We start from the raw sequence: 27287 nt of genomic DNA, 5'->3' as shown, positions 1-27287 counted from the left end.
GCGCAGTTGGCACGTAGGCAAACCTAGCAAACCTGTACATTTTTTTAAACTAGACACCGAGGGGAATCCAGGATGGGGTGACTTGACTGGCTCTCACCAGGTTCTGTTACCCAGAATCCATTGCAAACCTAAAAATGTGTCCAAAATAACAAATTTTCCTCACATTTCTGAGGTGGAAAGTTCTGGAATCTGCGTGGGTCCAAAAATTCCACCCACCCCATGTTCCCCAAAGTCTTCCGAGAAAAATGGTACCTCACTTGTGTGGGTAAACCTAGTGCCCGCGTCAGGCAAGGGCCCAAAACCAATTGAGGAGATATCAAAATTACCTATCACAAAACAACCTGGTTTTGCAAAGGGGGTCCCATGAGTTTTTGGCCCCGGGCTTGGCGGCTATCTAGGGAAACCTACCAAACCCACACATTTCTGAAAACTAGACACCCGGGGGATTCCAGGGAGATATGGCTTGCGTGGATCCCCCAACATTTCCTTACCCAGAATGCCCTGCAAACCTCAAATTTAGCTGAAAAAATCACCTCTTTCAAACCTGGGGATGGGGAAAAGGCCTGGCAGCGAAGGGGCTAACACAGTGTGCAGCTCCGTGAATAACCACGGCGTAGTTGGTTGATGCGGCAGACCCAGCAGCGAGTCGTTCATTTAGCCCCTAGTAGCGGGGCACGCGCCATATATACACAGAAATTATTCTTGGGAGCACTAGCATTGTACCCTATGTACAATGTATGTTTTTTTGCATTACTTCCCGCGGCGCTGCTGAGTCAGTAACGTCACAGCCCGGCCGGGGGGTTAGTGCCCAATAGCTACACTACCGAGACACCGGCAGAATCGGCCTCCTGCCCCCGTCAGGTGAGGTGAATGAAAAAATCCTGTCCGGACTGGCCGGAAGCACCATGGCTGCTCACTGTGAATGCCTGTTCGTACCGAGGTGGCGACAGCCGTGGCAATCACAGTGCTGCACCATGCTCGGCTCAGAGGTCACGGTGCTCTCCCAGCACCACTGAATGTGCAGCCCGGCCGGGCGGCCCGCGCTGTGGGGGGCTAAATTATTCTATGGCAGCTAGCGAATTTCTTCCAGGCCCCTGTAGCCTGGACAAGCGTCGGAGAGGTGCTTCCACAAGTTGTCACTTAACTACCTGTTTTTGTGATTTATAAAACAATGCTAATAATGTCGAGCAAACTAACCATTTTAGTGTGTTGTCAGAGCACGTTACCTCGTTAGGGCCGGCCTGCCGCCTATTAATTGGGGAACTTTACTTCATGGGGGTCTGTGTGGGCTAACGACTTAAACGTATGCCCAACAGGATGTAGACTACAGAGTTAGGGTGTGCACAGACAGGCAGCGAGTTGTCAGTCGGCCGGGGCTGCAAAAAACAATCCTAATGTTTTCACATAATTCTGCAGGTGCATGTGATTTTATCCCACCAGCTAATTCCGATAAAATCAAACTTGGATTTACGGCATATGCAAACTTTACCAAAACATAATCATATGTAACGCAGGAAACGCATAATTCTTATGCCAAAACAGGAACTTTATTAAAACATATCATTCTGTGGAAGCCTGACACGCGTACCTCCTACAGCTGAGGCTGGAGAAATCAATAGGCAGCAATTTTGTTATTGCTGATGCAGGGAAAAGTGTGGGTACACAATTCATTGCTGTGCTCCGTTCTGGAATATGGAGAGATAGTTTCATACAATGTGTGGTCCAATACGTTACTATGGGAGCAGTGCGCTTGAGGTAGTGAAGGAGGAGCCACGCCTCCTGGGAAGCCTTGTGGTCTACACCAAACCAAAGGGTGTCATTTACCGGTTTCCCTCCTCTTCATTGCTTGATTTTGCTCAAGACAAAGTGTCACTCATAGTTGTTGAATGTCACTCATAATAACACTGAAATTATGAAAATGTGACACCTAAGCGAGTCGAAACCTTGGCAGCTATGGCACAGTGCCTCGTTTAAGGAAATCGGATAATCACCTCGTCTCCGGAGCGTTAATGGTGCTGATTGAGTATTCACTGTAATATTTCTGTCCCTGCTCTGCCATACTATACCAGCTGGCCGCTGGACTGCACCATTGCACCGAGCAAAACCAGCGAGAATAAACCAAGGGAAAGGAAAACTAATGACTCCGTGCCCTCGGCGCCCACTGCTTTCAAGAAGGCTAAACCTTACGAAGCAGCTCAAACCCCTATCAATAATCTGCGGCCCAGAAGGGACCACATGCGACAAGCGAGTAGAGGATGAGTCAAAATGGAGTGGCGGGGTCGAAAAAGGATACTGACGCAGGTCAAAGGGCTGGTTTCACAAGGTATATTATTGAAAAAAAGACACTTTGATGAAAGTTTACACGTCAATCGTTTTTTTTTTATTACAGTTTTATTCTGAAATGTACTTTTTTGCTATTCTTCCCTTACCACGGGACTGTTTCTGTACTTAAAGCAGCAATACCGGTCGATAATCTAGTTCAAAAACTGCAGCGCAGGGATAGAACAAACCAACTGGCTTTGAAAATGCTTTGCATTTACCATGCAAATACAAACTTTCAGAAAGAGCTCTTAGTCAACATGAAAATGGAGACAGAAATCACAAAATTATTTTACTGTCCAAATTAATTAAAATCATAAGCAATAGCAAATATAATAAGTATCAATGTAGACAATTTTAATGATAAAAAGGAATACAACTACTAAAAACTTAAAGTTATTCATATTTTGCACAGGCGATACACATAATTCTAACTAGACATGAAATTGACAAGCGAGTCAAGGCACTTGTTGACATTTAGGGCCGCATTCAGACCTGGGTGGGAATACCATGGGGTAAATCTATTACTGCACATCTCGTAATCTGGATTCGGACACATCGATCTGCATGTGTCTGAGTTTAGCCCCTGAACAGCCTCCAGAATGAGGGCCCATGCCGTGAGTGCAGCCATAAGTGCAGCCTCCTGAATGAGGGCCAATGCCATTAGAACAGCCTCCAGAATGAGGGACCATGCCGTGTGTGCAGCCATAAATGCAGCCTCCAGAATGAGGGCCCATGCCATGAGAACAGCCTCCAGAATGACGGCCCAAGCTGTGAGAGCAGCCATAAACGCAGCCTCCAGAATGGAGGGACCATGCTATGAGAACAGCCTCCAGAATGAGGGCCCATGCTGTGAGTGCACATGAAGATCCTCAACACGCGCCAGGAGCACAAGCAGATAGAGCAGACAGTTCAAAATGCTGGGAACCACCAAACGTGAGTAAACAAGAAACAAGCATTAAAAATGCAATAGGTCTCGCCTTTCATTAAGTGAAAGCCATTTGCTTTGCTATACAATATCATTAGCAAAGCACATGGCTTTAACGTAATCAAAGGCGAGACCTATTGCATTTTCAATGCTCGTTACCTTCTGGAAGAGAGATCAAACCTTGGGCCGACGAACCATTGTCTCCTAGCAAAATAGCCACAGTGCACAGGTCTTCTCCCGTACCACCCATTACCATTCAACTTGTCAACATGGCAGCCTCTGCATCCATTACACCCATGTCTATGTAGGTAACTGTCTCCAGCACTGTACAATTCATATGTTTTTTACAGTGTTCAAGCTACCTTCAGTGCTGATCCTGTGCATACAAGGCTCCAGGCGCACACACAGTGCTGGACCTATGGGTAGTACACACTGCTCAACCAACTCAGGCGCTGGTCCTTTGCCTATGTTCAGCAAACACAATGCTCTACCTATACACAGTGCAGCACCTATGGGTACTAAGTGCACTGCTCAACCTACCTCTAGTGCTAGTCCTATGTACTGCACAATCAAAGGCCCATCCACACACACAGTGCTATGTACCTATGGGCAGTACACACATTGGTCATCCTACCTCTGCTGCCGAGTCTCTGTTCAGTGAACGCAGCGCTCCACCCACACACAGGCCTCCTGTCTGAACAGGTTAAAAACACACACCACAAACCATTATGGTATTAGCCAAAATGACACATCTTGATAAATGATGTGTAGACTTGCAGCATACTAAGCTATATACACACACACCTTAGCTATTGTTGGCAATAAAATCACAAAAGACCCATTGTAAGAACGAATGGCTATGTATGGCAAAATTAAAGCATCCTGGCAGAAAAGTTCAGCTCGATACCATGATCCATCTGGATCTTACTTGCAGAAGCAAGTGATGGCCAAGGCAGTTTGAATTAGCATCTCCAGTTATCCACATATGCCCAGTTGCACAAAAAAGTAATTGTTTAAAAACACTGCGGTCTTACCGTACGGTCACAGTAAATTATCCTATATCTGCCAAAAGCAAAATGCCAGTACCACAAGTGATTTAAGCGCCTCGCCACGCAATCATGTGATCTATAGGAATGGAAACAGACCAACCTCCAAAACGATTTGTCATGTAGCTCACTTCCAGATACAAAACAACTTCTGTACAATGACTGGCTGACAAACGTAGTTTTACTGCCATCTTGGAATGGCGTTTTAACCCATGGCATCTTTAAGGCTAAAATATAGATTGTATAGTTAAATCCACATGTACAATTAACTTTAAATCCACATCCATCCACAAATAGACCACATCTCTGCTGCCAGTTCATGCTGTCCTACCGAGATACGCACAACCATGTACTCAAACATTGCTCCACATCCCAATCCACGAGTGACAAGAGAACTGAAACTCCAAATTTGTCACTGCTAACAAAAACACTTGCAAGTGCTACAAATCCCTGAAGGTATCGGAGTAAGAACGTAGTAGTCCTAAAAGAAAGAAGGAAACAATAGCTGGCACGGACTGGTAGGTGGAACAAGATGAAAGGGCCGGTGGCAAGATGGAGCTGCAATAGAGCATGTGTGGGATTAGAGATTATTCTGGGGGTTTTAAAACTGGCGATATAGAATCCTGCTTATAATGAGGTCTTGCTTTCTAAATGATAAAAAAGCTACAAAGACAGGACATTCAATGGCACAAGTGGAAGCAGTCAATTCCTCTGCCAATACTCCATGGGAGTTAACAATTGCGAAAAGGTAGGACAAAAAGGAACCACTATCCAATCAGAAGCAACTTTTTTTAAAGGACACTGCCAAAAGCCAACAAACGGTGAAGGCGGGATCTAAGCCCACACAGTGAATACAGCATGCCTCTGAGACAGCATATTTACATTGCTTAGGCTGGACCTAAAAACAGCTGCTGACCCAAATATTTTCAGAGGAAACATTTTTTACTATATTCATGCAATGGTAATCTGCATCAAAAAGAAACAATCCTGCAGTGATTGTAGAAAATGCAAACAAACTTTATTTCACTGATGTACTGCACGGTTTGTATGTTAATCCAAAGAAACAGAGAACATAGACAATCAAAAAGTTGTGTTCCTTCTAATTTCATCTTTGTATTTCTGATCATGCATTTGATACATTATGAGTTCATTGTATTCATCAGGCAGACGTGTCATAATTCAGTATAAACATTCTGCTTAACGTGGCTTGAACGCACCAGGAAAAAAATATTCAGTATATCACATCACCATTAAGCCCCATAAACTTGTAGGACAAAAACAGTATTTTATAACAAGTGCATTTTTTCACTCTCTACTAATTAGTGAGTAATGGAGGATTCAATTTTTGGTACTTTCTGAACATACTAGCAATTGAGACAAAATGGAAACGTGAAAAGTATTTTTTACACAAATTATTTTAAACCACATTATTTGTTTAAACAGCAACTGTTGGGTTTTGAATCAGATTCGCTTCTCAATCAAAGATATACTCCTGGGTTAGAGGTACCCTTGCAGGTCAAAGTCCAAAACTCATTGTATGCATACGCGTGATGCGGGTAGCTTGTTTGTTCTACTAATACTGACCAACTTTCTGCTGTTGGCTCTAATGTTATTACCACTGACACCCTTTCTTCTCAGAGTGACCAGTTTTCCCGAATGGTCCCGTTATTGGTTGCTATATTTCTTCCCATTGTTTGCGGTTGCCTTATAGCTGATTTGACCTCTTATGGGCCTGTAAGTTATGAACAAGGCAGACCCCTAGGTATGAGTGCAGCTCTAACAAAGGACTTATTGGTGAAGATGCTGAAATATGTTCCAATCCAAAACAGTCTGCCACACTCCAATCCAAAACAATCTGTCCCACTCCAATCCAAAGCCATCTGCCCTATTCCAATCCTCCACACTCTAATCCTCCTCACTCTCTCAATTCACAAGACTCCAATCCACCCCACTCCAATTCAATCTACCTCACCCTAATCCACCCCACCCAATTCGACTCAATCCAATCCACCCAAATCCATTCCAGCCCATTCCAACCCACGGCACTCCACCACAATCCAATCCATCCCAATCTTACCCAGCTAGCTCCACTTCACCCACTCAAATCCATTTCAGTCCTTTCCAATTCACCACACCGCAACCCAATCCACCACAAGCCAACCCACTCCAATCCACCCCACTCCAAACCACCTAAATCCACCCAACCTCAGTCCAATCCACCCCACCCAGCCACCTCGATCCAATCCACCCTACCCATCTAATCCAACCCACAAAACCCCACTATAGTCCAACTCCCCCCCCACTAGAATCCAGTGCATCCATTCCACCCTACTACAATACAATTCACTCAATCCAATCCAATATCATCCACCCAACCAAATACAATTCACCCATCCCTATCACTCCAATTCATTCCACTCACCCCAATACACCCCTCTCCAACACACCCCAATCCACCTTACCCCATTTCAATCCACCCCACTCTACCCGAATTAAATCCACCCCACTCTACTCAAATTTATTCTAACCCACTCCACAACACTGCACTCTGACACTCTATGCCACTCCGCTAAACTCTACTTACACTACAACACTCTACTCCCCAATCTCCACTCTATGACACTCCATTTTTTTAAAATCATTTCACTGTAGCAAATAAAATAAACATCACAGTGTAGTGACAAGTCAGGTCAGAATAAAACATTAGGTCCATAATCCAGTCTTGGGCAAGTCAAAAGTACAGATATATTTACCCTGCCTCCCCGGCATTCTATAGATCTTTGACCTGCAATGGGCCAGCCCTCTCTGCCGAGGGCATCCCACAGACCCCGGATCATCCCTCAATATATATTCCATTTCCCCCACACCTTAGTCCACTTATTGGGACAGCCCAGACTCTCGTAGACTGCCCTCTCCGCTAACTCCATGTCTTTTGCCACTCAGAGTGTGAAGGCCAGCGCAGCCCTCCATACTTTGGCGATGTTTCTTTTGGCCACCATATATCTCAATGTAACCCAGAGGCGTTGCTTAAGGTTTAGATCTGTGTCTTCCCATACATTCAAAAGACACCACTTTGGCAGATTGGATACCATGATAGTGCATACATTCTGAATGCAAGACATCATCTTTTCCCAGTAGCCTTGAAACGCTGGGCAACCCCATAGCATGTGAAAAAAGGTGCCTTCCTGACGGCATCCCCGTGGGCATGATGCCAATTCAGACCTCCCCATTTTAACTAATGTGGTACAGGCATAGTAGGTTCTGTGAAGAATTTTGAGTTGTACTAATTTAAAGCGGGATCTGATGGCCACTTCACTTGGGGAGGCTAGAGCCTCGTGCCACTACTCGTCGTCCAAGTGTCCCATATCCCTCCCCCATTGTTCCCTAAGTGTGGATAGAAATTCCAGAGAGTTAAGGATTTTACGATATGTGAGGGATATTGCATCTTTACCCATGTAATCATCAAGCAGTCTGTCCTCTAGGGAAGAAGACTCTAGATGTTCTTCCCCTTTCTGCAATGCACCTTTCAGCGCGTGACTAATTTGAAGATATCTGAATGCTTCAGGGTGGGACAATTGGTAGTCCCTTTGCATGGCGGCAAAGGGAAACACTTCTCCCACCACCCACTGATCCACCACCTTTGAAATACTGATCAAGTCCCATTTAACAAAGCCCTGTTGTTTTGCTAAGAGTTCCAGTTTCACAGAATACCACAATAGGGTCTCACCAACCCAGTGCCGTCGATGCCTCCCGCCAGACCGGATATGTGACCTAGTCAGACCTACCCCCTCCATGTATCGCCCTCAGATAACCCCCCCCGGTTGCATGTTAGGATGGTTCATTCGGTATGCCGGCTTGTCTGGGACAATTTAACTAAGTGGTTGACCACTGTGAGTTGGGCCGCCCAGTAATGTTTCTGGATTATTTGTAGCGCGATACCTCCATCGTACCAGCTTCTGGTCAGCTTCGGGATGGCTATCTGGTGGGCCCTCCCTCCACAACAGGGACTGAACTATGGCCTCCACGGATCGAAAGTATGTTGTCTGCATCGGATACGGGGTGTTGTGGGGGACGTAAAGGAAGCAGGGGCAGGGCCATCATCTTGAAAAGAGACGCCCTACTCAATAGGGATAGAGGCAGGGTTCCCCAGTGTCGAGCGTCACTTCTCAGGTGCTTAAATGGGGGATCCAAGTTTCATCGTAGAAGATTTGAGGGTCATTAGTTATATAGATCCCTAGGTAACGGAAACTCTCTGAAACCACTGACACTATGCAGCCCCTGGGGAGGCATGGTGGGTCCCCCCCCCCCCAGAGTGTGTGTGTGTGTATGATATATATACACACACACACACACACACACACACACAATTTCTCCCAGTTGATGGTGTAGCCGGAGTATTTCCGATACAGGTTGAATATATGCAAAAGTCTGTTGAGTGTTGCATTCGGATTCGCAATATACAACAGGATATCATATGCGTAGAGTGAGATCCAGTCAAGACCTCCGCAGCCATCTGATCAATGGATCCCCTTGAATCCCTACTGTCAGGGGTTTGAGCACTAGAGCAACAATTAGTGGGGAGAGGGGGCACCCCTGTCTCGGTGCAACGTTAAAATCTTTGACGTGGTCCTATTTACTGTTACATGGGCTAATGGTTAGGAGTACAGGAGTCTGACAAGCCACGAATCAGGGCCCAAATACCTGTCCCTCCAGAACAGCCCTGATGAGTGGCCACTCCACCGTTTCAAAGGCCATCCGTGCGTCCAATGAGACCACTGCTGTGTCTTCCCTAATAGGGACGGCCCTACACAGCACGCCGTGCAAGCTTCTTAAATGGAGCGTGGCGCTCCTGAGCGGCAAGAAGCCAGACTGATCCGGGTGTATCAGTGACTTTATGATCTGGGTCAAATGGGCTTCCAATAGTTTTACCAGTATCTTGATTTCGGTATTTAATAGCGAAATCGGTCAATATGAAGCACATTCGTCCGGTGGTTTCCCATCCTAGTGGACCACCACAATGTTCACTATTCTTTGATCCCTTGGCAAACACTGACAATCTCGACTAGCCTGGAACATCTTTAAAAGGAGGGGGTGTTACCTTTGTGGTAGGTAGTTGGTACAATTCAATGGGAAGGTCGTTAGGACCTGCAGCCTTTCCCGAGGGAAGTCCCTGAACATCCTGTGCCACTTCACTTTCAATAAGGTTTTGATCGAGGAGTTCCCTGTCCTCCAGAGCAAGGCTTGACATCTGGGAGTCAGCTAACATTTCCCTTGCCTCATCAATAGTAGTTGTGGACGCAGCGGGATAAGTCCTTCATGATATTTCGCCAATGCGGCGGCAATACTCAGACTATCCCACACCATGGAATTATCTGCCCCCGTACTTCGAGCACCCATCTCAAGCTTGTCGAGCCAGGCCAAAAGCCTGCCCGCTCTATCCCCTAGCTCATAGATGCAGTATTGTGTAGCGCAGTTTTGAACCCTAGCAGTCTCGTCAGCCACGTCATTGAAAACTTTCCGTTTCTAGGAAAAATGGTGTCTCTCAGAGTCATCAAACATCAGGCGGATCTCCAAGTTCATAATTTCCCATACCAGCGCTGCCAACTTAGTTCTTTTTCTTTCTGCGGCGCGCCACCAGAGAAATACCGTGGCCTTTAATAACCGTTTTAAATGCGTCCCACAACACCTTGGCGAAATCGACAGTTCCTTCATTTTTAACAACATAGTAGTTTGTGGATTCTTGTAACTTCGTACAAATATCGGGTACTTTGAGAGACCAAGGCTAATCCCTCTCAAGTGGTTTTGATCTGGTAGGTTGTGCCCATAGGTGACAAATTGAGAGAGTGGTCCGAAATGCCCCTGGCAAGATGGTGTGCCTCGTGGGAGTTGATGAGCCACTGTGAGAATGTGACCTATGCGGGACAGGCTGCCGTGGGCCCCAGAGTGAAAAGTGTACTGGCGCACATTAGAGTTGCGGTCCTCCATACATCAGCCAGGCCCAGAGCCACTAGAAAATCTGCTGGGGTCGATCTAGAGTGGCCCCGCGCTTGAGCGGGTCATCGGTCCATATCCTGACAGAGAATCCCTTTGCAACCCGGTGGTGCCGCTCCATCGAGAAATAGTTGAACAGTCCTTTGGGCAGCAGATGTTTTACTATTAGCTCCCCTGTGAAAAGGTCCACAGATGGGCCCTTCGCATGTTTTTGCGGCGCGATCGCCCCTCCACATCTTTCATTCATGCCTCTAGAGCCACGACAGGGTCTTCTAGGTCCATGACTTCGGCCTGCAGTGTCTTTGTATCTGTTTGGAGTGTGGTTATGGAGTCATCTGGCTCTTTTATCCGAGTGCCCACAACAAGCAGTCCTGCATGCATTAGCATTACTTCTGTAGTTATGGAATCGATTTTACTTTCCAGGGCTGTCTTCACTCATTTTATCGCTGCCATTATGTCCTGCAGGGTTAGGGAGTCCTGGGCCAATATGGGCTGCTGTGCTCCAAGGCCTGTCGGGTCTTGTCTAGCAGCGCAGGGACCTCGGTTCTGGGGCGTGCAAAGGTGTCTATTATTGTCTGGAGGGCAGGACAGGGTCTCCCCTCCACCCCCGACATCCCTACTGACGTCTGTGGAGGGACACGGTTAGCGTTGTGGTCTTGCACTGCACATGGCGTAGCCAAGCTTAGGTAGGTACTCACCGCCACCCATCCGGCCGTCAGGTTTCTCGTCCCCACACTCCAGCCTCCCGGCCCTCTACAACTTGTCCTCACTTCAACGCTGCAGCGGAGTGGAACCTCAGGGACAGCCAACCATTTCCACTGGCCTCCTTCATAACTGCAGCTGGGGCCCCCCCTTCTCAAGACGCAATTGCCTGCTTCACCCTTACAGACCGCACAATACCGCTCAGATTTAGCCCATTTTTATGTCTCGCCTGACCCAGTACATGCGCTGGTCTGGCGAGACCATTTAGTAGGTGGGTTTTGAAAGTGCTACCCACATTTTTGTGCTGGCTACAAGCTTGAGTGCACGATGGCGTGCACAGCTGTTCCCCGCATTCCCCCCTCCCTTCTCGCCCAGCCATCTGCCTTTCCTGCGCCAGCCTTCAGCACCATCTCTGCCCCTCCCCCCGCAGCTGCGCGCGCATCCCTAGCGTGCTTTAGCGCGTCATCGCAAACTCTTTCGCTTTCAGAGTGATCGCGATGACTTTCGCTTTTACGGCCGCGCGGCTTTACTTTTACTGCCGCGCGGCCAATGCTTGTTATTTAAATCTTTTTACTGGTGGCATTTGTCCCCTCATTTCAGCACTTCCGGTTCGCAGGATAGCCAATGCTGAACATAAACCGGGAGTCGCATACGACCTGGCGGACTCGTAGTCTGTAGGGTAACCTAGGATTGGTTTATTGTCAGGACCTCGGCAAATTCGGGTTGGCTGAACAGAATTCAGAAGTTCTCATTGGCTGTGGAGTCCGCACGTGCCTGTGCTCAGCTCTAAACGCTGTCCAGTCCAAGGCTACTCTGCTGTTCCTTAATGGCGTTTCCTGGGGAGATCCTGACTGCGTGTAGCTTAGGCACCAGTGTGTATCATCATAAAATAGCGTCTTGTCGTCTTCTAAACATAAAGGGTAGTATACAGGCCATAGGTTTGTATTTTATGCAGACAGCTTAGTGAGCTACTGCTTTTGCTGTAGAGAGCCTTGTGTAACCTGCAATTGTAATTTAGCTCATTACCGTCTCCATAATTATTAATCTTCACTATTGGGCTCTGTATGTCTTATTGGTGCATCCGCGCCGTGGACACTCATGCACTCAAGAGCAGCGGAGCCTCCCGTACCTCAGCCGGCCCATTAGCATCCAGATGGTCCACCCCGATCTTCCAGTCCAACAGTCAATCGGCGCCCTGTCCCTTATTTCCCTTAACGCTTCTCTCCAAAAGCTTATTACTTTGGGACATTTCCAGAATATGTGTAAGAAGTCTAGCCTTTCCCACACCATCCCCAGCGTTCCTCTGATCTTACACTGGCAAGCCTTTTCAATTTCACCGGTGTATAATACCACCTGTACATGATTTTTAAGTTTACATCCATACGCGGAACCAATGAGTAGGAGAGAAATCTCCCGTTAGGCTTCATTTTCGATTCCTTCATCGTGATTTCTCTCCCATTTCTTCCTAGGTGTTTCTATAAGAGCATTGATTGATAGTCCCATACAATAACCTATACATTTATAAGAGCAAACCCTTAGTGCTCATGAGGCACCTTACTCCTCGAACTGTCAGTGCCCCGTCGCTCCTAATTAAGTTAGTAAAATCCAGAGCTGTTGATGAAAATATTACAGTCTAGTAGCAGGGAGCCTTTTCAGAGTAGTATATTTCTCCGGTTGAAGGTATTTATCTAGTGCGCTCTGGTTTATCTTTAAACACACACCCACAAACCCACACACAACCACACACGCACAACCACACAAACACACACACCACACACACACAAAGGGAGGAGACAACTGCAGCAGGACCTTTGGCTCGATCAGGACAGCAGAACCACTGGAAAAGGAACCCTTCGGCACGACCTGGGCAGCAAGAAGTTGTCACTGGAGACATTGTGATCCTACGACCAATAGTGTCATCAATGATCTAATCCAAACTGTGACAAATAACATCCCTATATATTGCAATACCACAAAAACAGCAACAAGCATTGGCATAGCCAATAGGTCTCACCTTTGGGACCTTATAAGTGTTTTGCCATGCAATAGTTGTTGTTGCAGCAAGGATATTGTGCTGCATAACTAAATACTTATGACTGACTGAATTATTTATTAAGCGCACTTATGCCGAGGGGTCTTGGCGCTGTATGAAGAAAGAGAACAGCACAGCTGTTTATGATTTAGTATAAAGCCAGGTTTTTAACGCTTTCCTGAACATAGTCTTGTTTGTTCCTAATCGAAGCTCTATGGGCAGGGAGTTCCATAATTTTATCGCTTGATATGAGAACGCTTTACCGCCCCAACGGGCCCTCTTGATCTTATGTAGGTAAATCAAACCTCGACTGCTGGATCTCAGTGTACTTGTCGGGACATAGCGGGGAAAGAGGGATTTCATGTCATCTGCACCTCCTCCATTCATGGCTTTATGTACTAGGCAAAGAGCCTTGAACTGTACCCTCCGACGGATAGGGAGCCAATGGAGAAGCTTCCTGCCCGACGATGTCGAATGGTGTTTCGGGAGATCAAGCAGTACTCTTACCGCTGCATTCTGCAATGACTGGAGTTTTGAAGGCTGTCTTTCTCCAATTCCGGCATATAATGCGTTACAGTAGTCAATACGCGACAGGACTAAGGCTCCTACTACTGTTTTCCTTAAGGAAAAAGGAATAAAAGGCAAAATCTTCCGAAGAATTTTGATTGTAAAGAAACACCCCGAGGTGACCTGATTAACTTGGGAAGTGAGTGTTAAATCTGATCAACTAAAAAACCCAAGTTCTTCACTTTCAGTGCTGGCACAGGACAGATGCCACCCTCCGGAGGCCACCATGTATGATTCCAGATGGATGGTTTTGGCCAAATTCAATCACCTCCGTCTTTCCAGTATTAAGCTTTAGTAAGTTAGCTTTCATCCAGCTCATAACACTGGAGAGACAGGTTCTGAATCTGTCCGCTGTGAAATCCACACTCTGTGTAAGAGACACCACCAGCTGGGTATCGTCAGCCTAAGATACCAGTTTTAAACCTTGATCCTTTATTAGTTTTGCCAGTGGAGTCATATACAGGTTGAACAGAGTCGGGGATAACGCAGATCCCTGGGGGACTCCACAAGGGAGACAAAACTCTTGAGAATGCAGACCTTCCCAGTGAATTTGCTGTACTCGAGTCCAAGAAGGACCGGAGTAATTCTAGTACGGAGTCACTAATTCAAGTCTGTCCAATAACACCGTATGATTTACGGTGTCAAACGCTGCTGTTAAATCGAGTAGGATTAGGATAGCTCTACCGCCGTCATCCATTGCCCTGCGAATTTCCTCAGTCGCCATTATCAACGCTGATTCGGTTGAGTGACGCGATCTAAAACCATGCTGTGTAGAATCCAGGGAGCTGTTTAGATCTATGAATTCCATTAATTCTTGGTTAATGGCTTTCTCTAGTATTTTTGAAGGCAGAGGGAGGCAGGATATAGGGCGGTAGTGTTTAATATCCTGGGGGTCCAATGATGTTTTCTTGAGGATAGGTCTTATACAGGCCTTTTTCCAGCTAGCAGGGAAAACTCCCGATCTTATTACTTCGTTTAGAAGAGGAACCAAAGAAGTAGTTATTTCTTTGGGGGCCAGATGGAATATATAGGGGGGACAAGGGTCCAACGGTGATCCTGATTTAATTTGAGTTAGTAGATCACTAACCTGTGTTTCACTTAGGGGAGAAAATTGAGACAGAGATTCCGGAATAACAGAGACCTCAGTTGGTCCTCCTAAATCTTTTTCCAGATTTACCTGTAGATTTAGTAGTTCATTATAAACTACTTGAACTTTTTGTTGGAAAAAAAGGGCCAGTTTATCGATAAAGTTTTGATCTGGGAGAAAGATTGTGTCATAAGGACTCTTTGTTAAAGAGGATAATATTTTAAATAGTTCCTTGGAGGAGTTCTGAGCCTCCTGAATTTTCTTTGTAAAGTAAGCCGTCTTGGCCAGTTTTATTACAGATTTATACTCCTCCAATAATCTAGTACATTCCTTCCTATGCTCAGGACTGTAGTCGGATCTCCAAATACGTTCCTGGCGTCTGCATTTAATTTTAGTAAGCTTTATCTCTGTCGTGTACCAAGGAGAGGTAATTAAACGTCTCTTCGGTTGGATGTTTTTCTCTGGGGCCAACTCATCTATTGCCTGATTGATCCATAGATCAAAATTAGTAGCCCCACCATTACTGTCCTCCACTATGGGGGAGCTGATTGTCAAAGTTTTTGCTAGCTCTTTGCTTTTTATACATTTCCAGGGGCGGGCTGTTGTTACCATGGGGCGGACTCTCCGGCCACTCTCAGGTAAGTTTAGGTTGATTTTAAAATGGACTGCAGCGTGATCCGACCAAGGAACACGTTGTATTTCTTTCAATTCAATTTGATCATTACTGGTAAAAATCCCGTCCAGTGTGTGTCCAGCTAGATGGGTGGGATTAGTTACAATTTGCCTCAATCCGTAACCTGCTAGATTATCAATCAGAATAGAGGAATCAGAGTGGTTATAGTCCAAGTGAAAATTAAAGTCACCTAAAACAGTAAAAGTTGAGGTGTCAAAGCAAGATTCCAGAAATGTTTGTAGTGATTTCGTAAATAGAGCTCTGGCTCCTGGCGGTCTATGTAATAACAGACCAGATAGTAGTTCTGTGTTGTTATATTTGGCCATAAATTACATGGCTTCAGCCTCCAATGTAGGTTCTTGTCTAAAACTAATTGTAAGATGGGAACGATAGATTAGGGCAATTCCCCCTCCTTCTGTTTCTTTCCTCTCTACTTGCACCAGTAGGTAGCCAGGAGGGACTGCGATATTCCAGTCTGGCCCAGAGGAGGCAGATGCCCAAGTTTCGGTAAGGAATACTAGGTCAGGAGAAGTATCTGATATTAGGTGTTCTAGTTCATATTTGTGCTTAGATCTAGTATTTAGTAAGATACATTTCACCATATTAGATATTTTACTAGTACTATTGACTTTCTTCCCTATGCTCCGCCTGGCAGATTGATTAACGGCTATGACTTCAGAATTGTTAGTTGAATTAATCTTACAATTATTCAAGTGACTAATTCCTTTGAGTGGCAGAAAAACAGATTTTAAGCCGCAGGCGAAACAATGAGTGGGGCCCATAGTGTTATGATCAAGCAGGAGGGTCGGTGCATGACACCTACCGTTGTTCAGTGCCATTAATTCCTTCCGCAAAAAGCATTTTCTTAGACATTCTGCAGAGTTTGTACCGCTCGCCGCGTTCGTGGCGTGGACAGGCGCAGACGGGCTTGCCTTTGGCGCGCCCGCTGCGCGGTCGCGTCATAGAGCGTTTTTATAGGGCTAAGACTAAGACGCTGACTGGATCGGGTCGATCCGGCAGTACATACGGGCACCGCGAGTCAGAGATAAGCTAGAAAACAGTTGCGACAACACAAATACAATACAATTTCAATATTTAAAAGGTTGTGCAAAATGGCTTTGTTTAGGATTGTGCAAAATAGCTTTATCAGAAATATCAGGTACAATTTAACAAAGAGTAGCGGCCTGGAGTCGGATTCGATATTGTTAATAGCAGTCTCTCTCCCTCCTCCGCATACCTAGAAGGTCCCAAAAGAGAGACCTATTGGCTATGCCAATGCTTGTTTCACTATGTGTTTTGCCCTCTGCTCTGGCCAGTGACGACAGGCCCCACCCTATCTCCCCAGAGGGCTCCACACTCTTCCACCAGCCTCTGTATTTCTCAGAGCCAGGCCATCCCGCTACACCCAGATCCTCAGCCAGAGTCATCCGAAACGCCTGGGCCGTCCCACTGGTCCCAATGAATCTCTGTCTGCTGAAGGCGGGAAGAAGGCTGCTACGCTGCCATTTCAGGCGTTATCCGCAACAGGACATGGCACAGCAGGCCACCTGCACCACAGATAAGTCTGCACTGTGGACAGGCACATCCCAGGGGCCCGGCCCTCACACCGTCCGCCGGTTCTGTGACACCAAATGAGGCGATCCTCCTCAGCGCACCAGCAATGCATCTCGGAGCTCACCAGCGCCGTCTCTTCCGCTAGTCTTCTCAGACACCAGGTCAGGGACGCACAGCCCAGAGAAGGTCACGTCACCCTCCGCCTTGCAGTCCATCTTATTTAGCCTGCCGGAGGGCTCTTCAGATTAACCTGGTCAAGTACTGACCTTGCTCAGCCACCACAGTAGCAACACAAGAATGTAGGCATGGATATTTAGGGGAGATTAGCAGCAGACTGCCGGAGCTCTTTCAAGCTGCGGCCATGTTGCTCAGCAGACGACCACACCCCTTACATGCCACTAACTTTTAGCCATTCTGAACGGCAGCAACACTGGTGTACAACATGGCAAAAACACATTGCCAAAGTCAATAGCTCGTGTAGGCAAGATCAATAGGGTTTGCCAATGCTTGTTTGCTAATATAAAACAACGCAATCCTGCGAAAGATCTTTGTAGTGCGTTACGAGTATGGCTAGATGTGAGAAAATGACTTGCCATTGTGAGCTGATATATATATATATATATATATATCTCGAAAGTTCCAACTCCTACTACTTCCACACAGCGGCGGCGAGGAAGGAGACTCAGACCCCGCTGGACTTCAGGTAAAGTATTTATTTCGAATTACAACCCACGCACGACGCGTTTCGGGCTTCAGGAGCCCTTGATCACATGCCATATATATACTAGAACTCACGCGACCGCAATCCTCTGCTGATGACGTCAGATATTACATCACTGATGACATATGTGTTTTTCTGAAAAAAAAATATTTGTAATATATGTATAGCTAAAAATTAATGGAAGACGACATGGGTAAATAAGTGTCTAAATACAGTGATGTAATATCTGACATCACCAGCAGAGGATTGCGGTCGCGTGAGTTATAGTTCCCTGCACTAAGTATAACGGGGGAATTTCAATGGTTTTTCACGAGTGAAATGTCCAGCTAACTAGGACATGTGTGAAACCTATGGTTTTTTAAGTGAATTTGCAAGGTTTTTTAAATGCTAATTCCTAACTATAACGTGTGAAACCTATGGTTTTTTCAGTAAATATATATATATATATATATATATATATATATATATACATACACACACACACATACACATACATACATATACACACACACCTGCATATCTATATAAATACATGCATACATTTGCATGTTATGTACATGAAAGTTTGAAAACCACGAATAAAAGCAAATCTAAAAAAAACACCTCATTACAAACAGAATCGCTTTAACTTAAACGAGGGCGAGACCTTTTGCATTTTCAATGCTTGTTGTGTTTGCCCCTCCCCTGCAGCATAGGCTTTGCTTTCTTTCACCCTGGTCGTGTGAATAACCCATTAATAAACCTTGGGTTATCCGTTCCTGTGAGTGCTTGGTCCATTTATTTGTGCCGTGAGCTATGGATTGCTGATCCGTGCGGTTTCCGTCACCGCACCACTAAAGCACCCGATCGAGAGTGCAAGGGAGTTAAGGCGGGGATTGAGCTTGATATATATATATATATATATAAATAAAATGTTCTTGTTCATGTGTAAATTTATTTATTTGAAAGGTTTTATATAGCGCTGGCTCAACCCGTAGGTATCAGAGCGCTTTGCATGAGCGTTTATCGTTACAGTAAAAACTGTTTTCAATAGTAAATAATTATGTTATACTGTATGTGTACTCTGGCACCTGCACGAGTCAGCACCTGCACCACGTCTCACATCCTATAGAGTGGAAGGTGGAGACGAAGTGAGGGCAGGATAAGTGAACATGCATATTTCTGTGCTCCTCTTCATCTGTGTTTCACTTTTACAAATTAAATCATCGTAACACTACTCTGGTGTTGGACTTTACAAACGGTTAAGTTGAATGGGTGGGTAGGGGTTTTGAAACAATAATAATCCAAATTTGTAAAATGCGGAAAAATCACCCGTAAGGGTCTCTAGGCACTGAGGGCCATCGGGAAGATTAAAGCAAGCTATTGCCCAGAGACCTGCCGCCGGCGATCGAACCGTGATCCCCAGATTCCAGAGTCAGTCGCCCTGGCCTGTGGCGCCACACCTCTTCCTGCAATAAACCCACGCTCGTTCCGATACAAAGTATAAAACTTTTACAAAATGTTATACATTATATACACGTATATTGCCAATGAATTAATTATTGTTACCGTAGCTTCAAATGTTACTAGAATTTAAAACAAAGGCATTATTAGACTAACGTGTATCATTCATTCGACAACTATCCAAGCCTCCAAAATTTTTACCAAACTAATGCGTGGCACACTTAACACATTTAACTACAATTAGCTGCAACTGACACAGGCGAATCTTGAACCTTATCTCCCTCACGGCATCCACGCATTTCTTTAAGTCTCACCTATTGGCACGTATCCACTCCATGACTGCCTGCACCTCTGGCTCCAAAGGACCCTTGACTTCCCCGGGGTTATACTGGTCAGGGAAGGCCCGATTCAGGTCCTTGCTGTGCCCGTTATCACGCCCACCCTGTGAACCGCTGCAGTCGCCTTCGTGAGCACGGCGGTAGCCGTCGGGGTTCAGGGACGGTAGCAGGTGCACGTCTGTGGTGTTTAGGAGCCGGCCGATGCGGGGGTCCGACTGGTAATTTCGTACCAGAACCCCGGCCAGCCGAATCAGCAATTCCCGAGACAACACCTCGTCTCCGTGCATGTTGCCCACCAGTTTCACCTGCGGTGCACCGGGCTCCGCCGCTGTCACCCGTAGTACCCAAAGCGGGCTGTCCTCTACCGACTGCCCAATAGAATAGAGCCGCACCTGGAGCGGGGATACGGCAGAGGCTTCTAACTCCCGCAGACGCTGCTCCAGCTCCTCCGCGGTGGTGTAGCGGGTCTCCTCCTCTTCCAACGGACCCTTCTTCACGTGCCCTGCAACTGTAGAGCGGAAGACTGATACAACTAGAAGTGGACAGAACCACAGCGCGCACACCGACATCAACGACCGGGCTGCCATCTTTTCCCAGCTCTGACAGCAGCAGCCCGCTTCCGGTAGTCACCAGGCAACGCTGAGGCGTCAGAGGGGGCGGGCCCAGACAAGAGAGTCGTGTCTGAAGTTGGGAACCAATCACGGGCTACCGAATTTAAAGTTCACGAATATAGCTGTGGAAATGTGTGCCAATAAACACAACAGTGTAGTGATATGGAGATCAGAGCACAACAAATAGTCTTTGCTAAGCTGGCACGGAGAAAAACAAATAAAAAGTCGTGGCGAGCGAGGAACTAAGAAAATACTTTGCACTCAAAAGGGCAAAACGACTAGAGCGCAAACAGAGTGATATAATGGCCCCTCATTGGTCGCCATGTTGGACAAAACCAGTGTAGGAATCCTTCGCTTTTTTAGCAGGAGGCAGATCTGTTGAGTATTGTCTTTATTTAGCGCTTATTACCCTTCATAATGCATTGGCGCTTTTCGGTGAGCAGCACGTTACTCCCATTAGATTAGAGTGGATGAATTTAAAATTGTCATTGGCAGTGGAGGGAGTGGGACACACGTGAGTCTGTTAGTTGGATGAATAAGATAAAGGATGAGGAGGGAAGAGTTTAGAAACTGGTTATTTGGGAGTTCATAGAAGTAAAGAGGTTTGGGAGGAGTCACTAAGTGTTGGTAGGGGATATTTTGGAAGAGGAATAGGATGAGCCATAGAGTGGAGGTTTGGGGAATTTAGTTATTTTTTCCCCCTCTGCAGTTGGAGGAAAATATATAGATACATGACCACCCACAAGAGGTATAGATATGTAGAGATTTTAACATAATACACATATGAAAAATAATCAGGAAATATGAAATTGTACTAGATAAAGTCCCATATGTACATTCAACGTGTGGGAGAAGGGTATCTGGAGCAAATATGAGATGTGTTCAATAGTCTGAGAAGCATGAAAAACAATGGTCCTACCACTTGGAGGTAGAAGGATCATAGATTGTTCCAGCCCTCTTGTGCCCTTTGTTACACCAATCCTATACTGTTTATAAAGGGAAACACGCATTGGCATAGCCCAGTGGTTCCCAAACTTTTTCGACCCACGGCTCTCTTGACCTATTGGCCGTTGGTTGCGGCTCCCCACTATGTTACTTTTTTTTTGAAGGGGAGGATGTAAGCCCGCCATCGGGAGTACTTCAATTTTTCTCCCTGAAAATAATTGAGATGGGGCGGATGATGGTATTGTAATCATATACGCAGGTTGTTTTGTTTACTAAGGCGGCACCTCTGATAAAAAATTTCTAGTTACTCTTCTTTGCCCATGCCTTTTTTAGACAATCCTCTCAAACTTGATCTCCCTTACAATTCTAGATAGCACCCTATGCATGTAGGCCCCATTTCCAATGTGTTTCTGCACTTGAAGAATATTTGCATGCACTTGTTTTTGGTAATTATTGTAATTAATGTAATTACTAACTACTGCTGTAAAGCACTCTGATTCCCTCATGGGTCATGTTCACGCTATACAAAACACTAAATAAATAAATACTTCCATTTCTACCCATGTCATACATGCCAACACACCTGTCTTAGCAGGGTGACTCATGAGTATTTTATTCCAAATACAGCTTTATTTTAGCTGACTCCTCCCTAAAATTACCTACAATTCAATGCAAGCCAAATAAATGTTCCTATTTTTTTTTAAACGTCCCTCTTTCTTGCTTCCAAATGTAGGCATTATGCCCAATGTGGTGCTTTACTTCCCTATGCTCATGGAGAGAGCAGGCCTATCTGGAAATGTGTGTGTAATGGAAGAAATGTGTACTGGGAATACCTATAGTTCAAGTACACATATCAATACTTAACAACACTGTGGGCATCATTACGATGTCCGCCCGCCACCTCAACAGCGAAAGGTGCAGCGGTCTCACCATGCCAATCAGAATGCAACCACCACCGTGGCGTAACCCAATAACACCACATCTGATCATCGTCTCTTTATATCCCAGTAAGTGTGGTTGGGTAAGTGTGGTTTACCTTGCCCTCTGCAGTGTCCAAGGCCAGAGTAGAGAAATTTGGAAAAAAGTCAAAATTCATTTTCACTACCTCTTCCTTGAACCATTTAAAGCAAAGTATTTTAAAAAGCCCCGGGAAGACGCCTGGCTGATTTTTTCACTATGTGCAAAATTACATTACAAGCTTATGTGTCGCACAAAAATCAAGAAAATGTGTGTTTTTCATTCATGAGGTGCTGATAATCCTCTGTGCAGACCGGCTTGAGAATAGACAGCTGGAGGGTAGCAGTCTATAGCAGGCATTGTTACCCGTCAAGTATTGTCTTTCTCCTTATTAAAGATTCAGTTAACAGTGCTTCGAAGTAATAGCGCTCTACAAAGACCTACATAATTAAAACAGTACTTCAGATCAGATACACGGTCAAAAGAGGAGCAAGGAGTGCCCATACCTCTTCCACTAATCCTGCCTGCCCACCTCCTGGACCCCTGAAATATTGATGAGTGAGCGCTTGCTTTACCTGCTGACATATCCTTGAGTATATTGACCTGCCGTGAGGGGAACGGCATCCATCGGGGGAACTTTGCCCAGCGAACTTTCTGCTAATCCTGTTGCCGTGAGGGAAACGGCTATAAGAAACTTCATCCCCCAGCATCCCTTGCCCCGGGCGCCTGCCAAGCACGTCATCAGGCAGCGCCGGGGAGGGATTTAAGCCAGCAAATAGACCCGCAGTGCGGGACGCTCGCTTGCTTTACCTGCTGACATATCCTTGAGTATATTGACCTGCCGTGAGGGGAACGGCATCCATCGGAGGAACTTTGCCCAGCGAACTCCTCTGCTAATCCCGTTGCCGTGAGGGAAACAGCTATAAGAAACTTCATCTCCCAGCATCCCTTGCCCGGGCGCCTGCCAAGCACGTCATCAGGCAGCGCCGGGGAGGGATTTAAGCCAGCAAATAGACCCGCAGCGCGGGACGCGCGCTTGCCTTACCTGCTGACATATCCTTGAGTATATTGACCTGCCGTGAGGGGAACGGCATCCATCGGGGGAACTTTTCCCAGCGAACTCCTCTGCTAATCCCGTTGCCGTGAGGGAAACGGCTATAAGAAACTTAATCTCCCAGCATCCCTTGCCCCGGGCGCCTGCCAAGCACGTCATCAGGCAGCGCCGGGGAGGGATTTAAGCCAGTAAATAGACCCGCAGCGCGGGACGCGTGCTTGCTTTACCTGCTGACATATCCTTAAGCATATTGACCTGCCGTGAGGGGAACGGCATCCATCGGGGGAACTTTGCCCAGCGAACTCCTCTGCTAATCCCGTTGCCGTGAGGGAAACGGCTATCAGAAACTTCATCTCCCAGCATCCCTTGCCCGGGCGCCTGCCAAGCACGTCATCAGGCAGCGCCGGGGAGGGATTTAAGCCAGCAAATAGACCCGCAGCGCGGGACGCGCGCTTGCTTTACCTGCTGACATATCCTTGAGTATATTGACCTGCCGTGAGGGGAACGGCATCCATCGGGGGAACTTTGCCCAGCGAACTCCTCTGCTAATCCCGTTGCCGTGAGGGAAACGGCTACAAGAAACTTAATCTCCCAGCATCCCTTGCCCCGGGCGCCTGCCAAGCACGTCATCAGGCAGCGCCGGGGAGGGATTTAAGCCAGCAAATAGACCCGCAGCGCGGGACGCGCGCTTGCTTTACCTGCTGACATATCCTTGAGCATATTGACCTGCCGTGAGGGGAACGGCATCCATCGGGGGAACTTTGCCCAGCGAACTCCTCTGCTAATCCCGTTGCCGTGAGGGAAACGGCTATAAGAAACTTCATCTCCCAGCATCCCTTGCCCCGGGCGCCTGCCAAGCACGTCATCAGGCAGCACCGGGGAGGGATTTAAGCCAGCAAAAAGACCCGCAGCGCGGGACGGGCGCTTGCTTTACCTGCTGACATATCCTTGAGTATATTGACCTGCCGTGAGGGGAACGGCATCCATCGGGGGAACTTTGCCCAGCGAACTCCTCTGCTAATCCCGTTGCCGTGAGGGAAACGGCTATAAGAAACTTCATCTCCCAGCATCCCTTGCCCGGGCGCCTGCCAAGCACGTCATCAGGCAGCGCCGGGGAGGGATTTAAGCCAGCAAATAGACCCGCAGCGCGGGACGCGCGCTTGCTTTACCTGCTGACATATCCTTGAGTATATTGACCTGCCGTGAGGGGAACGGCATCCATCGGGGGAACTTTGCCCAGCGAACTCCTCTGCTAATCCCGTTGCCGTGAGGGAAACGGCTATAAGAAACTTCATCTCCCAGCATCCCTTGCCCCGGGCGCCTGCCAAGCACGTCATCAGGCTGCGCCGGGGAGGGATTTAAGCCAGCAAATAGACCCGCAGCGCGGGACGCGCGCTTGCTTTACCTGCTGACATATCCTTGAGTATATTGACCTGCCGTGAGGGGAACGGCATCCATCGGGGGAACTTTGCCCAGCGAACTCCTCTGCTAATCCCGTTGCCGTGAGGGAAACGGCTATAAGAAACTTCATCTCCCAGCATCCTTTGCCCCAGGCGCCTGCCAAGCACGTCATCAGGCAGCGCCGGGGAGGGATTTAAGCCAGCAAATAGACCCGCAGCGCGGGACACGCGCAGGCCGCGCCCGGGCAAAGCCCGGGCCAAGGGCGGGCCCTACCTTGCCCGTCATTGTCAGGAAGAGGCAGGGCTGCCCCCCCCTAACGCTGACTGCCTGCTGGTGCACATAAGGTACTGTTGATTAGCTGCTGTTGGTAGGAAGGACGCCATCTGTTGCATAGCATATCTGGCCAAACACTTAATATGAGGAAAAGAATACCAGCTGTGCCCAGGCGAAATGGTAAGCAGAAAATGCCTGTAACAACTCCCACTACCCCATTGCCCAGCTTGACAGCCATAGACGAAATGCTACAGAAGACTATTGGTGTTGTCGCTACGGCCATCCAGAATACTGAAAGGCGTCTCTCGCTTCCACCGAGCTTGCCCCTATTTATGCATCAAGAAAACTAATTGGATTCCCTGCTTGCTACATCTTATGCGGGGCTTCCAGGCGCAGATTCTAATGAGAACTGTATAATTGTAGGTACGGTACCTCCTGGACATTTTTCTACGGATAGCAGGCTCTCGTCAACCCCTACTATGCTAAGGTCAAGCATGAATAGGGGTTTTGATTCTTCTTTACCCTTAGTTAATGACCAGGCACACTTTGAGGGGACAGGACTATCCCCCGATTTTGATGTGTTAACTATAGATAGGGATAAAAGCGTCAGTATATCGATGCAAACCAGGGGGCAGAAAGCTAAGAGGCAAAAAGCTAAGCGAAAACAGAAACACATAGAGCCAGCGCCGAATAAACACAGAGATAAGGGTGGGCACAACCAACTACGGAGGACCCCTGCCCCTGTAGAGCAAAATAAGGGTAAGGGGGAAGGTCAATCTAGTGAGATGGATTCCCAAACTATAGAAGCCAGTGCAGCGTTGGGGAATGAGGGATTTTGGGGGAGATTGGAGACCCTGATAACCACCCTTTTAGGGCCAATTAACCAACAAGTCCTCAATATAGATAAGAGGCTGAGAGCATTAGATGATCATGTGATAAAATTGGGCATAGGCCACAATTTAACAATCATACCAAATTCGGGGATAACTACTGCAGACAAACCCAAAAACATCATGGTTAGCACAAACACAAATGCCCACACTAATGCCCCTTTGCCAACACCAAAACCGAGCACAAGTAAAAACTCATCAAATGCGGAACTGCCAGCCAAATGGGCACCCAATCCTAAAACAACTAAGGCAGATACCCCAGAAGGTATGGATCAAACCACTGCCAAAAGCAAAAGGGCATAACCTAGACAAGCTAATAACGATGCCCGAAATCCCCCACCAGCTAAGTCGGATCAAACTATAGCAACCAATATGAGACAGATCCCGGCTCGTATTAGTTTACCCCCAGAGTGTGGAGCCTATGTGTTGGTCCTAGTTAATGTGCCTACATTGAGGAAAGACCAAGAGGAAAACTTCACAACTCTTAAAAATAGAACCCTCCATTGGTTATCTGGAAATTGTAACTTTCCTATGGAAGGAGCAGGGGAGATTATTCATACCCAAAGAGTGGGGTGGGTGGGCCCGTTGAGAAAAAAGTTTGAGGGGGACTGCATAATTATAAATTTTAGGTCCCCGCAATGGGCGCAATCCACACTTGCAAAAGCTCCACTGCCCTCACCTTGGGAATATAATACTACTCTGCTCCCTCTGGGATACTTCTACAGGCACTTAATAGATTCTAATTTTAGTTTCGGGACTAACCTCCCAGCATATCAATCGGACCTAAATTTCAATATCAGGAATAACCGCTGATTGTGCCACTAGGATCAAGATTCCAATTTTAGGAACGGCCCCCCATTAGGTCACCTGACCGCACCCCCAGTATACCCAATGTCACACATATTCTTTCCCATTTTGCCCCAGCACATCCCAAGGGAGAGGCTTCACGCAGGGATTAATAAAATTTTTAACATGCCCCAGAATGAGTTGAGGTATATGTACAACATTCCAACTCATAACCGGTTTGAACACGCCTTTTCAAACAAAGAAGATCAGGATTGACTGGGGAACAGAGAAAGTAATATTGAATGTGAAGAGGTAGCTAATGTCACTGGGGAACATTCAAACCTAATACAAACTAATACAACCCAGTCAATGGTAGCGCTGGACGTTACTGTCCTACCCTCAGTCATACGTGAGGATATAACAACCATATCAACTCAACCTAAGCAGAGTGCAAGGGACAAGTTCCCAGGTTCCTCTAGTCATCCTGATTTGTCAATCCTTAGCTGGAACGTTGCTGGTTTAGAATCAAGATTGTCAGACCCTCAATGGGTCCAGCTATTGGATGGCAAAGACATTATCATGTTTCAAGAGATATGGGCTGTAGGGAATCTATATATAGAGGGCTACCATTGCTTTAGTGTGACTGCATCCAAGCCCGTTTTCGGTCGTGCAGTGGGAGGCCTATTTATTGGTATTAGGACATTGGCGGGTGGCACCATTAAAGATTTATCGGGAGGGAATCCGAATATTCAGGTCCTTGAATTCAAGCGAAAGACTAGGATTTATTTAATTAATTTTTATAATAATGATTTTTACTCTGTACCCAATAAGAACTATACAGCACTCTCTAAGACTTTACGACATTTGGAAGCAAATATAGAACTAGAAGAGGAGACAGGGATTTTAATCGGGGGGGATTTTAACGCGAAAATTATAAAAAAGCGCTGGCCTGAGGAAAATAATTACCTA

At 46.7% G+C, this 27287-nt stretch overlaps 1 protein-coding gene across 1 annotated transcript in view; it reads right to left on the bottom strand.

Moving 5' to 3' along the window:
* Positions 1–20035, bottom strand: part of CPD (carboxypeptidase D) — a 752391-nt gene extending 732356 nt beyond the window's left edge. Inside the window, exon 1 of the mRNA XM_085649244.1 lies at positions 19378–20035. Within this exon, the coding sequence (XP_085505370.1) occupies positions 19378–19988 (611 nt within the window). The 5' untranslated portion in view covers positions 19989–20035. The remainder of the gene's footprint in view (positions 1–19377) is intronic.
* Between the last annotated feature and the right edge of the window lie 7252 nt (positions 20036–27287).

This window comes from Triturus cristatus, chromosome 3_2 (assembly GCF_964204655.1).
Source record: "Triturus cristatus chromosome 3_2, aTriCri1.1, whole genome shotgun sequence".
NCBI classification, from domain to species: domain Eukaryota; kingdom Metazoa; phylum Chordata; class Amphibia; order Caudata; family Salamandridae; genus Triturus; species Triturus cristatus.
The sequence above is the reverse complement of the archived record's forward strand: the minus strand, read 5'-3'. Positions and strand labels throughout refer to the sequence as shown.